Genomic DNA, 14,546 nt, shown 5'->3' on the forward strand with positions numbered 1-14,546 from the left:
TGTCCCCTTTACAAGACAAACGCAGGGGAAAAAGGACTTTATTCTATGTATACTGATGTGGAGGAAATTAAATGGTTGTGATGTTGATCATACCACTGCCTTGTTAATGTTTTGTCATCGGTTATGTGATGCACACAATAATCCTGTGGTCTGCTTTGGTTACAGAAAGTGTGTGTGTGTATGTGTGTCGAAAACCACAATCTCAAGTGTGTTTTGGGGTGACACACTTATTGCCATGCTATATCACCCACACAATGCTTTCTAGTGTCCATCACGACCAACAGTCAGTGACTCATGTCATAGAGCAGGCGAGGTCTTGGATATGGTGGCCCTAGGGCAATAGAGATGATCCTCTCTCCCATTTAGCCCTCATTACACGTTTCCTGGGAAGAAGTCGTCTGAGGGCACAGTGAAAGCACACGCCATCTTACACCAGCGATGAGTGTTGGTCTTGCAGAAAAAAGTCCCACTGTTTTGGTTTAAACAGACTTTCACTCTCAGGCAGATATGGATCTATGGATCTTGTTTCTCCTATGACATTATCACAGCATGTGCAGGCTTTACATTGCAATTCAATATTGCAATATGCCATTGTTTTGTCTTTTAGTTGGCTTGCTCTCTATTTGGTCACAAACTGCATCACAGTTTCAGACAATTCTGGATTTAGGGTTGGGGCACCCATTGTCTATATCAGAGGCATTGAATACAATTGTCCCTGCTGATAATGACAAACATTACACACAACACAATGCAATGCACACAATACAGCATACATCGATATGGTGCTGGGGATGAACATGCCCCCAATTCCCTCTGTTTCCCACACCCCTGAAAGGTGTTGAAAAGTAATTAAACACTCCGGGGGTATTTCTATTGTACTGTAATTTTTATCTTAACCAACATTCATTCATAAGCTACATTACCCTACCTCTTCTGTGCTGGTTTAGTTAAAATATGCTGCCCACCTTAGAGGGCGTTCCTATTGTGTCCATTCTGCTTTTCGCACATAGCGAGGAGGTGTTTCGTTCTCAGATCATTAAGACAAAGATGATTGGTCCTTAGCCTATCATTACATCCCTGCCTATTTGTAAACAAGATTCGAAAGAGCGTCACGTCCACTAACACACTGGTGGGATAACTACGTAAGGGCTTCACCTGCCCCAGCAAGCGTATTGAGGTTTGGCACGTGCGGCGCTCATTTGCTTGGTATTACTATCTGTGGACTTCTATTTCACGACGTCAATGAGCACCAGAGACGCTATCACAGTAACGCGACATGGATCTCAACCAGAATGTAAAATACAAAATCGTGGTTGTCGGGAATAGCCAGTGTGGAAAAACTGCTTTACTTCATATATTTGCAAAAGACTGCTTTCCAGAGGTATGTTAAGGATCTTTGACCTTCACGGGACTTGGAATTCTGCATGTGTGCATGGGTTTCGGAGGCATAATGCACCTTGAGGACATCATGCTATTCAAAAGTTCTTTAATGTAAACCGTCACTGACATAATGGGTGTCGTTTCAATATTATGTATCGATTTTGTTTCGGTAGGTTACATTACAGCACTTTAGCCAATAATGATATTACACTGATTTAAATGATTTTATGATTATGAATTGAAAGCCAATTTACTTGGTGTTACATATTTCCTTTCATGTGCAGAGCTATGTTCCCACTGTATTTGAGAACTACACTGCCAGCTTTGAAATCGACGGACAACGAATTGAACTTAGTCTGTGGGACACCTCAGGTAAATTATTCTCTTTATGGCACAAAGAGTTGATATCAGCCCAGTAATTATTAGGAATCAAGGATATTGGTCACCTATCAATATCTCAGTTTGAAGTCGGCCACCCTTGTAGCTGGAAAAACATGTTTCGCTTGGTCTGATCTACATGCAAACAACGACACGATTTAGATCGAGATTGTCCCAGTTGATAAATCTGCATTTCAGAGACAACGATAAGGTCATTCTCATTCAGGCTACAAACCAAGGTCCATAAAGCTCCAGTAGGGACGTCCATAAGAAACGTTAAGACCTAATAACCGCCGTCACAGTCCAATGCCACCCCCTGTCGACATTAGGGAGACAATAGCTGAATTAAAATACAGTACCATAAATTGTATTGAGTGCATATGGCAAAAGGCAGTAACAACACTACCTAACTTATCAATTTCGACATTTCAAAGAAGATAGGCGGCTGTTTTGGGTGTTCGTGCATGTTTGGGTTACAGTAAAAAGAGGGAATGAAGAAGATTATCTTCTTTCTTCTTTTTTTTTTCTACTCGGACTGAAATCATTCTTTGGAAAGAATTATGGACTCATTAATTACGTAGAGTTTTCAGAGGAATTCCTGAAAAATCACATAAAGAAATAAGCAAAAGTGCTTCATCACAACCTGTGGTCTTTCATGTGGTCAGCTGCACAGCAGTTAATTGGGCACAGCATCATCCACTAAACACTCCCAGCCACTGGCTTTACCTCCCATTAACTTTAATAATTTAAAGTGATGCAGGTGGCAAAGCCTTGAACACTCAACACAGCCAAACGCTGTTTTCTCATTGAGTCAATGAGCAATTAGGCAACAAGTACCACAGTGACATTCGGAAAAAAAACCCAGATAATTTCTGAAAGGCTCTATTTAATACTTGCGGCTCATTCATTTTAATGTGTGCTTGTAGTTACTATAGTTCAGGTATACTGAGTTTGTGTTATGTAAAATAATGAAGCTAAGACGGCCATCTTTCCACTGCTGTGACTTAAGCCTCCTAGAATGATTTAGAGATATATGTGTTTCCCCTGACCTCACTTCAACTCTGTTGGCATTAGTGAATTGGAGAGTTCATGTAAGGCCAAAGACAGAATGGCTAAAATGATTGGTCAGGGAAATTATTAATTCATGAATATGCGGAGGTGCAGACTTCCCCTTAGAGGAGTATTATATCATGTCCAGATGAAAATGTTAGACCATGAAGAGAACTTGAATATGATTTAAAAAAAAATGCTTTTGGATATCCCTCACGTTTGTAACACCCCTGAAAAAGTAACATTCAAAACACACACAATACATGGTATCCTAGTAATCACATTTTGTGTTTGCAGGATCAGCCTACTATGACAATGTTCGACCCCTCTCCTACCCTGACTCTGATGCGGTCCTCATCTGTTTTGACATCAGTAAAGCAGAGACCCTGGACAGTGTCCTTAAGAAAGTAAGCATTCCTGAGGCTATGACACATCCTAAAATAAACACATCCTTGCCCTCCCATCAGTGGGAAGCTGACAGAGAGACAGTTTTATAGCATTATGATGGACTTGAGAAGATCTTGTTTGTTATGGTGGTGATGGTGAAGTGGTATGGAAAACTGGGATTAGTGGGCATTTTGTATTTGATGTCCCCTTGTTGTGTGATGAGTGGTATTAGATCTCAGTATGTTTGACACAGTGGCATTAACACAGTGACACAGTGGCATTGGCACAACATCTCTGTGACATTTACCTGTGGACTATAGTTAGGAGTGATAAATCAGCAGGGCATACATTCTATACCACTTTAGGTGGATATATAGGTTGTAAAAACTGCAGTAAAAAACAACCTTCTCCCACACTCTCTCTAGTGGAAACCTGAGGTGATGGAGTTTTGCCCCAACACCCAGGTTTTTCTGGTTGGATGCAAGTCAGACCTTCGCACAGATCTGTCCACATTGGTAGAACTTTCGAATCACCAGCAGATACCAGTGTCATATGACCAGGTGAGCATTATTGTCTTTGTCGTTCATTAAGTTGAGAATTCTGAGAATTTAGACAATTTCCCAATGAAAGTATGTGTTGTACACTTTTGAAATTAGCTTTTAAATGAATTTCACAAATATTAACACAGTTCTGTTTCTCAGGGTTCAAACGTGGCCAAGCAGATCTCGGCCCCGTACCTGGAGTGCTCGGCCATGCAGTCTGAGAACAGTGTGAGGGATATTTTCCACGTGGCCACTCTGGCCTGCGTCAACAAGGGCCACAAGAATGTGAAACGCCCGAAACCCTCCAAGGCCACAAAGAGGATCTCCCACATGCCCGCCCAGCCTGACTTGGCTGCTGTGCCATCAGATATACGCAAAAACAAAACCAGAAGCTGTACTGTGATGTGAGGAGATGGACCTGATGGTGTTCATATGAAGCAGGACAACAGGGCAGAGGAGGACAGTATTTGAAGGATCCTGGGATACGGTGCCAGTTGTCTCTGAATACCTCCTGGGAGGGGTTCTACACCTTAACACGTGTGCATCTCACCCAGGCTATTGGTTATTGACTGGCCACCAGAACTACAGCCAAGATTTAAAGAAACAACAGAGTAAAGATGCTCTGGATGTCAGCGTCCTGGTAAGAAGACTAGACATTGCTTCTGGATGTAGTCTACTTGTCAGTCATCACATCACGAAAGGAGTGACAAACCATCACTGTGTTTGAGGTCTTATTCTGAGAATGGTTCAATTATTTATACTGAAAAATTAGTGGATTCTTTTTTTTACCTACTTTCCAGGATGTTGTTATGAAATACTTCTGCCTTCCAGATCTTTTGTCCTCTTTACATACCAAAGAGAAATCCTGACAGTTTGTTGATATTTCCAAACCTTCTACAGTAGCTTGATATCGGAGGGTTGCTGTGGACTGTTCTGGTAGAAACCTCCGTTAAGAAGATATGTACATCTTTTGGAACCTGTTATGCCAGTAGAACCGCTCCAAACCTCAACTTCAGTGCCTAAGTAAATGGGTTCGTGAATTTAACATGTCGGCTAGATGAAGTTGTGTTTTAAGTCTGTGAACATTATATCCATGAGTAAACAGCTATGCAAAAGAAGTAAGATTCTGATTGGCAAATTGTATAGCCACCACATACAACTATCAGTCATTGGCCTTTTTGGCATCCTGTCTTTCGTCATATCAGTCTGCTATTATAGGTCATCCTGGGAGTAATCTCATAACAATACAGTCCTGCAATATTTGACAGAATCTGGTGACGAGAAACTGAAGCTGACCTTTGCGTGACCCCAAGGATTGTTTTTATATTACTACTTACAGTACCTGTCCTGGAACTTCTCAAAACTGTTCAGCCTGTAAGACCTCAGCCTTTCACAGGGCAGTATATGCGCTGGTGCATTACATGGTCCCTCAAGCCATTTCTTTCATTGCATTTATACATTTACATGGCATGAAAAGAAAATTACATTTGGAATAGTGAAGTCATGAAAACCATTGGCTTTTAGACGTCTGCCATTTGAATGTCTGTGGTTAGATTTTGTTTTTGAAGTATTTATTTAAGTTATTTTTTTTTGATCTGCTTGTAATAAATGTCTGTTAAGAGTATTTTCAGTAGCTTCCCTTTCTTTGTAGTCAACACAATCACAGTTCAAGGTTATGAATAGGAAAGTTTGCTATATTTGGTGCACAACTGAATTTATGTGGAAGGAAGTTAACTTGTTTCAGTGCAATCAGGTGACAATGATGCTTAATAGGTTTTTTTTTACTTCACAATAAAGATAAAACACGATTGATCAATTGTAAATCAAACTGTCCAAGTGACTGTCTCAGACTCACTTACTGTGCTTCATGGCCCATAAAATGGAAAAATATCCCTCACGTTGTTTTTCGCTTCATACTGCGAAATAAGTCATGGTGATGGATTATCGGCTGAGCCCCTTTCCATGCTGTCTTATTTCAGTCAGCTCAAATGTCTGTCCTCAAAACTTTACAGCTCGTTCGGATGTATTGCGATTTGGACCGGCAGATTTGCTCAAAGTTATCATGATACAGCATGTGTCAGATTGCAATTTATCACGGTGCTCACCATATTTTACTAAACTCCAAGTCTATCTCCTCTGCAGAATAATATACAGAGGGTGGTGCTCTCTCCCTGTGCCTCTTCCTCCATCTTCCTTTCTCTCACGCTGGGTGTCTCGATGATGGTGGCCCAGCCCTGCATACTATTTCCATAAAGAATGTGAGACATGGTGCGTGACAGCATCCCTGGTGTTTCCGCTATTATCCCCCTAATCCGCAGCCACCTCTCCCACCATGTGTGAGAGCCCTTTAATACTTCCTCCCTGCCTCCTTTCCCACAGAATGAGGCAGACTCGTAGTGTGAAGACAAATGAAATGGCAATTCACTTCACTTCACGAGACACTCGCCGCCATAACAGACAAAGCAGGCTACAGGCTTCCCTCTTCCGACTGCACACAGCGCAGGCTTAATGAGGCACTGCAGAGGGTAGCAACCCCGCCTGACAGTGGGAACAGTTTTCTATACGTGGGTGGGTGAAATTTAAGATAGCCAATTCTCTGAATGTAGCTCTCATTCAACAGAGACATGAGCATTCAAACAAAAGATCACAAGGCACTGGCATGTAAAATGGCTCCACTATTCCTCTCCCTACAGATATTTGTGCTAGAACCTGCTGGCTGCTTATCCCGCAGAGTTCCTGTTAAACATCTCAGGATCATTGGCTAACTGGTTTAAACAAACTTTGAGCTAGCTTTTTTGACATCCCTGAGTGTCTCCAGTGTTATGGTCTTCCCTATCTATGTAAACAGGAAGACAGGCATTCCCACCTCTTTCCTCAAAGTACTGCCGATGCTCTAAGTCCCTAATTTACTGTGATGCAGCGTGCCAGAATCAAGCCCAAGGGAGTCTGTCACTGGAGACAAACTGCACAGTACACAACAGATACAGTCTGGTGCTGATAGGAGATTTCCACAGTCTCACTTTTTGTGTCATGTTAACTGTGTTCATTGGTAAGCAGTATAGTGTGGGTCTATAACACAAAACTAAATAATTGCATTTTTTTTTTTTTTTAAAGATTTGTTTATGGGCTTCTTAGTCTTTATTTGGATAGGACAGTGAAGTATTTTGGACAGGAAGTGAGGAGGAGTGAAGAGGATGGGGAAACAACAGCAGGCCGGAATCGAACTTGTGTCCCCGCGGGCATTGTAGCCTGTAAATGGGGGGCTTATTGGCTCGCGCCACAGTGTCCCCCAAGAATGGCATTCTTTAGGGCTACATTTTTGGCAAAAATAAATCAATGGGACATGTTATCAAGACATGATTAAATGCTTTTTGATCCTCATGTTCCATTGGAAAAAGATTTATTCCGTCCGTCAAATCCTTGATAGCCTGGGGGACCATGTGGTGTGCTTTGAATTACCATCAATTTCTCCTGTCTTTTTTTTTCCTGAGAAGTTAACATTTTGTACGTTTTTGGTGAAATCTCTGTTTTGAGTGGTATGGTAAACCCTGTCAGTGCATATAAGACGTACCACCACAAGCAAAAGAATAACCTTCCTTGGACTCGCAGCTGTCATTTGTTGGGGTTAATTAAAAGCTACTCCTTCTCTCTCTCTGTGACGCCTCAATGTTACGGAGTAGCCATCAATGCATAGATAACATCAGAGACAAAGTGGGATCGACCTTCTCTGATTAACCTTTTGACCTTCATGGATTTCTCCCTCCACCACAGAAGAAAGCAGTCATTAAGAGCAGTCACCATGCCCAGGGTCAGGGAGTCCCCGTAGCTATCGATTGGGTAGTAACCCTGTGGACAATTAACCTGAGATGCTGTCACACAGAAGAACCTTTCCCATGTCAGCTGCCACAGTGCTTCTTCACTGCTGCCATTCGAATCGTTACATGGGGACACACCGGATTCTTGGCTTGGATAGCTGTGACCTTACAGTAACTGAGCCAAAACCAACCACAATTGTGCTTATAGTGGTATATAGAATATGACTGTAATGTGAACTGCAATATAGTAATGGAGAAATGTCCAAACAATTGAAACAAAAATATATAAATGAAAATAAGGAGCTTCTCTCTTCTAGTTAACCCATGTGCTTGGAACTACAGCATGCAGACAATGTAACTGAAAACACAATGGAAACAGTTTGTCTCCATAAACTTATGAAAACAGTATTTGGATGAGACATTTCTATAGTTAGACATCCCAGGTTATCCAGCATTCTCCCAAAAATTGACAAAAATACTTTGTGACCTTTCTATGTGGAGCATGCTCATGTGTGTAGGTGTAAGGTTGCTGCAGGGTGCAGCTGTTGAGAAAACATACTTGCCACAGTACATAACAGATCCATAGGTCATGGAAAATAGTGGGATAACCTTTATCTGTAAAGGGTGAGTTTAACCCCAGGCACAATGGATGAATAACAACCAAGGTCAAGTTCAAGTTCAAATCCCAAATGTACATGGAATCTGTTTGGAACTACATACACATGCATGTGGCTGAAGCTGTGTATTATAGGCATCGTGATGTGATTTGAAATTTTTATTTTGCATCAGTGTAGCAGTAAAAAGTAATTTGGTTTAAGTGTTGCTCATGAACATGTGTGGAAATCATACAATTAGTTTAACACCTAACAATTACTTTATTTCATTTATTTTGCAAGCAGGTCCCCTCAGAGACCACACAGATGCAGATATAATGTGTACACAGTGATGTTATCTAACAAAGTAATAATACTTCTTCCGGTCTCTGACACAGCACCCCATTTAGTGCATGTTGTCGATTATCGAAGGGAGGCGCTATCCTTTGACTGCCCACTCCAGCACCATAGGTAAGCCAATCAACTACAGACACTGAATGTGGTGTTATGTCAGAGACTGCAAAAAGAGATAAAACACTGACTGTACAAACAATAATTTTTTACAGTTTCCACAAAACCCCAAATTGACATATTTCAGAAACAGACAGCAATATAGCTGTAAGTAGAAAAATGCCAGCAGTGTAGAGTAGGATGCGTGTGGCGTTTTGATGTCATGTTTGCAGCCTAGAGTGTTTCTATGTCAATGTATTAGTAATATCTTTAAAAATGACAAAGGGAAGGTTGACATCCACAGCATGAGCTCAATGGACTGAGCGACAAAATTGATCAAATGTGAATGTAGGAGGAAATGTAGAAAGACACAGCAGTCTTAGTCTGGCTTGATAATAACAGACATTGGCCCTAACATGGAGCCTACTTTTGTATGAAGACAAATAGATTTCTCATCTACTATTAGCTTTGAAAGCTGACAGTAATGTGCTTGGAGTTATTCGAAGGAAAAAACGCCCAGAGCAAAGGGAAGCAAAATATGCCATTACAGGGTTTAGTCCCCCAGGGGTCCAGTGAGGAAAGAGTCGGTGGCATCAGCAGGGGACATGGCATTATGGGAAATAATAGGGAAGAGGCTGATGGGATTGCGATACAGATCTTTACTTTACTTTTCTGAAATGACTCACATCCACACATACGGAAGAGTAATTATGTTTCACACCAGATGCCCACGTCTGTAATAACCAATTACGAGCTCACTATGTTGCATAAATTGTCAATTTGTCTGGTCTGATTAATTGACTTGTCCCTTGTCCTGTGGGAGGCAGACCACACTGCTGTTTGTAGTAATTATGTGTTTTCTTGTGGATATTGAAAAAGACATCATGGGCAGACATCTTTTTCAGCGATTTTGTTGTCCATCTCATTGTCATGACACATATACATTTTTGATAAATATTTTAAAACATGTAGTGATACTGTATACGCATATGTATTCATGCACAGATAGATAGCAGATATACAGTACAGTAAGTATAGATCTCACTATATAATTACTAAATGGATAATTTCTACCTGTGCTTTTGTATTCTTCTCAGTGTTCAACCCTTCCTGGCACGCACCATGTACACATACTCCGCTACTCTGAATACCATCTGTGTGTGGTTCCCTTGTCACCCAGAGAGGGCACAGCTTGGCCTTTGGCTGTTGCTCTACCATCCCTTTGGTCTACAGATGGGGTGTGATTGCCATAAAATACTGCAGAACACAACTACGGTATGTGTGTATGCATGGCTCTTCTGATTTCCATGACTTTTGTTTTTGTAATGATTGTCCTTGTAAAAATTGTCCCCATAAGCGTCTTCATGGTGAGTCATGAGCACCCTTGTCAGTATAGCGCGTTTGTAAATGTATGTTTGCGCAAAATACATTGCTTGCACAATCAAACATTGCTTGATAACCACATCCCTGAGCTATGACATCAGACATGACCTCACATCATCTGGACACACTGTGTTCACAGAAGTAAGACGCCTCACTGAGAATGCACATCAAGTGGGAGTGCAATAAGACAACAAAACTGACTGGCATGAGGGTATATTTGACCATTATTACACAATGTAATGATCCATATCATATTCATTTAAACATTTGAGCCTATCTTATTACTGGTATCAACATTACTAGATGTAAACACTGATGAACAATCTGATAAAGCTGCCACCACATCACGCACACACAGTCACCGTGTGACTAATTAGAAAGGCTTTATTATAAGATTTATTCAGTGCTTTCAGGACGGTGAAGGTGTTTGGGAATGAGTCACACAGCTGTAGGACATCATTACCAGCACATTTCCAACAGGGTGATGAATGCATGTGAATCAATTATCACCTCATGACACAGACTGGTGTGTGATCTGCCAGGGGTCTCTCCCGGGGTCGACGATGGGAGGTGGGCTCTGTCCTGACAGCCGCCTCTTAAGTTTGTCCTCTTCCACAGAGGTGGGAACCTGCCTGGGGGCTTCTTTTTTTCCCCCAGAGAGGAGGGTTCAGGTCCACAGCGGCGTGATTGTGGAGATTGTGCCAACCCCAGTGCAATATCAATTCAGTCAAGGGCATGAGGGAACTCAGTGGGCTCTGGCACGAGAGCTGCAGGGTCTCTGTGCCACAGCTTCAGTGCTGCTTTGTTGACTCCGGTCTTAGGAAGTTGCATCACTCCTGCAGCTGCTGTGTGCAAGCGACACCCTCCACGATGCTCATCTGGAGGTCAGCCGGTGATTAATCATTCCAAGCGCACTCACGTAACACTAGCTGGGTGTCCGTCCAACTTTTCATGCCAATTTTGACCATTCAAATAGGACATCCTGTGTGGAAATGCTTGAAATTCGCATAAAATCTTATAAAGTCTAATAACAACTTAATTCGCTAGTGGGGGGGGGGGTTACATCAACTCCCGATTGGCACAGGGTTTAATGTGACTAAGGTTGATGGAAATGGGAACTTTCATAAATGCTCCTAAAGTATGAGAATGAGTTGGATGGAAACCAGACTATTGCGATTGGACAGTTAGCATACCAAGGACTGACTTTAATCATTTCTCCTGCATGCTGTTATGATTTTGAGAGGATTAATTGTCATACTGCACTATTTGTAATAAGTATTATTAACTACTGAAAAAAGAGCACAGTATGAAAGCACCAGGCAGGCAGATTACTTTTTGTCACAGTTGGTGATCATATTTTATGTTAAATTGGAATGTTTTGTTATCTTTTTGTGATCATTACTAGCATAGCAATCAATCTGCATAACTACATTTTCCACGTATGACATCCTGGCCACATGTAAAGCATAATTTCTAAAGTCAACAGCACTGTGCACAGAAAAACACTACACTCGATTATGCAGACAACTGACTTTTTAGTGTATTCTGACTCCAATTAAATTCTTCCAATTAAGCTATCCTGGAGAGCAGCAGCTGGGCAAGTCTTCTGAATGACAGCCAAAGGGATTCAATTACATTTTTCCAGACTGTGACAGCTGGACTAGACGGACACCATGAGCTGTCTCTACTCTTCACAGTAACCTAAAAGATCACTATATATTCAGTATTAGCACAGCCTAATTTGATTGTGTACGCTGTAGAGCCGACTGGGTGAAATGAAAAGGCACCATATGCTTGTGAAGCACTCCCTGCAGTCCTCTCCCCAGTTGGTTGATGGTGAGTGTTTCTGAGACACAGAGCACTGTGCAGGGAGCTGACAGTGGGATGGGTGGGGGAAAAGGCTCTCTCCCCCTGGCATACCTGGGAGGCTTTTTGGGGGACTACGTGTATGGGTCTTCTGAAGGCCGTTAAAATAGGTCAGTTGTTGTAAAATGACATATGACATATCAAGAAAAGGGACAAAATGGCAAAATAGGATTGCATTAGGTGCTCTAGTGCTAGTGTGCACAGAGGACCCTGGGATGAAATGTGTTATTTTTAGCTCTGGCATAGGCCACAGGGGGCATGAATTTGCAGCATGTGTGGCAGGTGTTTTCTAAATATACAAACTTGTTGTAAGATTCACAAAAAATTACTATCAGGGTGGTCAGGGTGGACAGTGTTGTTGTCGTTTTATTTTGTACCTTTTGTATACACATCAAAGACTGCTCTGTTGATGCACCTATCAGAGAGAAGCAACCACAGTGGATCTCTGGTCAGTGATGTCAATAAGTAAACAGTGTAGGAATACCACATGACAACGGAATGATTAAAAGAATGATGAATGGGTGAGTTGTGGTTGCATAGTTGAATGGGCCATATGGAAGATCTCTTTGCGTTCATGATCTACACAGTATATCCCGGGAATGCATCCCTCTGAATATGAGGTCTCGTATAAAATCAAGAAACCATCTAACTATATTTCTCATGAGGTAGTGACACCTACCAGAAATGCAACCATTTTCTCATCAAAATATGTTTCCCCTCATCCCCTTAAAAAGTCCTATGAGACAGATAATCTTAAACCAATCTCCATGATGATCTGAGAAACATACAGCTAATCTCAGAAATCCTGTTTAGTAAACAACAGCATGCATTTTTTTCACATTAAGCAACTTAATTAAGTCTTTCCATTTGATCAAATATGCAAAGCCACATTATCAGCAGATGTTGTCTAATTAAACACTCTGCTCTGAATACACACAATAAAACAAATACGAACACATTCACTCACTGAGAATGTTTTTGCGGCAGCAAGATTATGAGGTTTCACTCATTAATAGGAAAACTTATGCAGTATGCCAGTACAAGCACATAATGAAAAATACATGTAGAAAAAAGTTTCAGGCAAAAACATAGAGGTGAAGGGAATGAAGTCAAGGCTGCCTCTGTCTATCAAAGAGATATTACCACTGCATAACAACCAGCACAGCACAATCTGCACCATACTGTTCAGACAGGTGTCAAGGTTGTTCACACCAAAGAAGAGGAATGCGGAGAGAAGTGAGGGGACAATGTGACAAAGTGTCATGTCAATACTGTCAAACTATTTACTGACATATGCTGCTTACTATGACCTTTGAACCCTACTGATGTCCTTGCATGGCAAAATATTTTCAAGAAGAGATTTAACTTAATTTTATACTGAAAAGGTGGGAAAGAACAGATGGGTTATACATGCCAGTTTTGAACCTTCTGTTGACTGCATTTTATCCCACAAAAAAGGTGCAAGCATCTTCTTATAATATGGAGCAGAAATAGGAGGGGTGTCCTGAACAAATTTGTAAAATTGTTCAACAAAAGGCAAGCAGTGAGTAAGAAAGTTTGCCAACAGAAGGACATCTAAAAGGGACAAAGCAAAAAAATGGTAGCTGTTTCTACTGTGAAGTTAACAAGGTAATGTTGTTGACATATAAAATGACTGACGAACACCCTACAGTATCTGACAAGGTCGGTGCCGAGTCTCCCAAGGCGATGTGAAGGCTTAAGCCTCACTTTTGGCGAAATTGGAAACTACACAGCGTTTCCTAAGCTGTGTCACCTTGGTCTCAGTGGGATCATAGAATATCTGTTCAATCATATAATTAGTTTAGCTAGAGACAGAAAATCTGCTCTGAAAGCTTTAATACTGTGGGAATCATTTATTCTATTCCTTTAGGGGCAACTGTTTTGCCTGTTTTGATTGTGTGTAGTATACTTTAGCTTAGTCTCTTCAGAACTGACTCAAGATTTGATACCCTGTTGATGTTATTTTACAGGTAATGTAAAGTGTGTCTTGCATTGCTTCAGATTAGCTATTCCTGTTTCAAAGCTGCTAATTTCAAACACCAGTGACAAAAATAGCAGTCAGTTAAATACACAGACACTAAAGCTGACAAAGTACATAGATTGGAAACGCATTACAAGCAGACCAGAGGCAATTCCGCCATGAGCGAAGGGGTTATTCAAATGTCTCTGTCACTTGATGGATCCCTTTCTGTAAAGGCTACAGCGAGATAAGCCTCGGATAGGTTCATTTCCCTGTCTTTTGTCTGGGATGTTTTTCTGAAAGGTTAGACAGTCACACCATCTGCCTGAGGGTGGACTGGGCTCCTGAATAAAGTATTGTATTTGTGTTTTGTGCCTTTGTCAAAATACTCTCTGACTTCCTTGTGTATGCGAGGAGATGGGTTGTAATGACGAAACAAACAGAGACTGGTGGATTATATATTGTGTACAGTGTAGCATGTACTAAATGAAAGTGGTATTGGTGGTGTAAAAATGCCTTCACTATCACTAATACTTAACAAACATTTAGCACATGTCTAACAAATAGATAGAAATATATGTAAACATTTAAAAATTAGAATAAAAAATATCTCACAACATTGTTCAATGTACAATGACTACATATTTGGTGTTCATCTACATAACAAATTGATATGTAACCAATGAACACTCAGTTTGTTGTATTGTTGTGAATATCGCAG

General features: G+C 41.1%; 1 protein-coding gene across 2 annotated transcripts; it reads left to right on the forward strand.

Moving 5' to 3' along the window:
* Positions 1 to 627: 627 nt before the first annotated feature.
* Positions 628 to 5,528, forward strand: LOC105892675 (rho-related GTP-binding protein RhoE-like). Of its 2 annotated transcripts, none has more exons than XM_012818980.3 (5): positions 628 to 1,381; positions 1,665 to 1,752; positions 3,106 to 3,215; positions 3,621 to 3,755; positions 3,897 to 5,528. In XM_012818980.3, the coding sequence occupies exons 1-5, from the start codon at positions 1,277 to 1,279 to the stop codon at positions 4,143 to 4,145; spliced, it is 687 nt and encodes a 228-aa protein (XP_012674434.1). In that variant the 5' UTR covers positions 628 to 1,276; the 3' UTR covers positions 4,146 to 5,528. The 2 variants fall into 2 exon arrangements, with proteins under 2 accessions (XP_012674434.1, XP_042566482.1); XM_042710548.1 differs by having other exon boundaries at positions 1,250 to 1,549.
* Positions 5,529 to 14,546: the final 9,018 nt, after the last annotated feature.

The sequence above is a fragment of the Clupea harengus genome, chromosome 2 (genome assembly GCF_900700415.2).
Source record: "Clupea harengus chromosome 2, Ch_v2.0.2, whole genome shotgun sequence".
NCBI lineage: Eukaryota > Metazoa > Chordata > Actinopteri > Clupeiformes > Clupeidae > Clupea > Clupea harengus.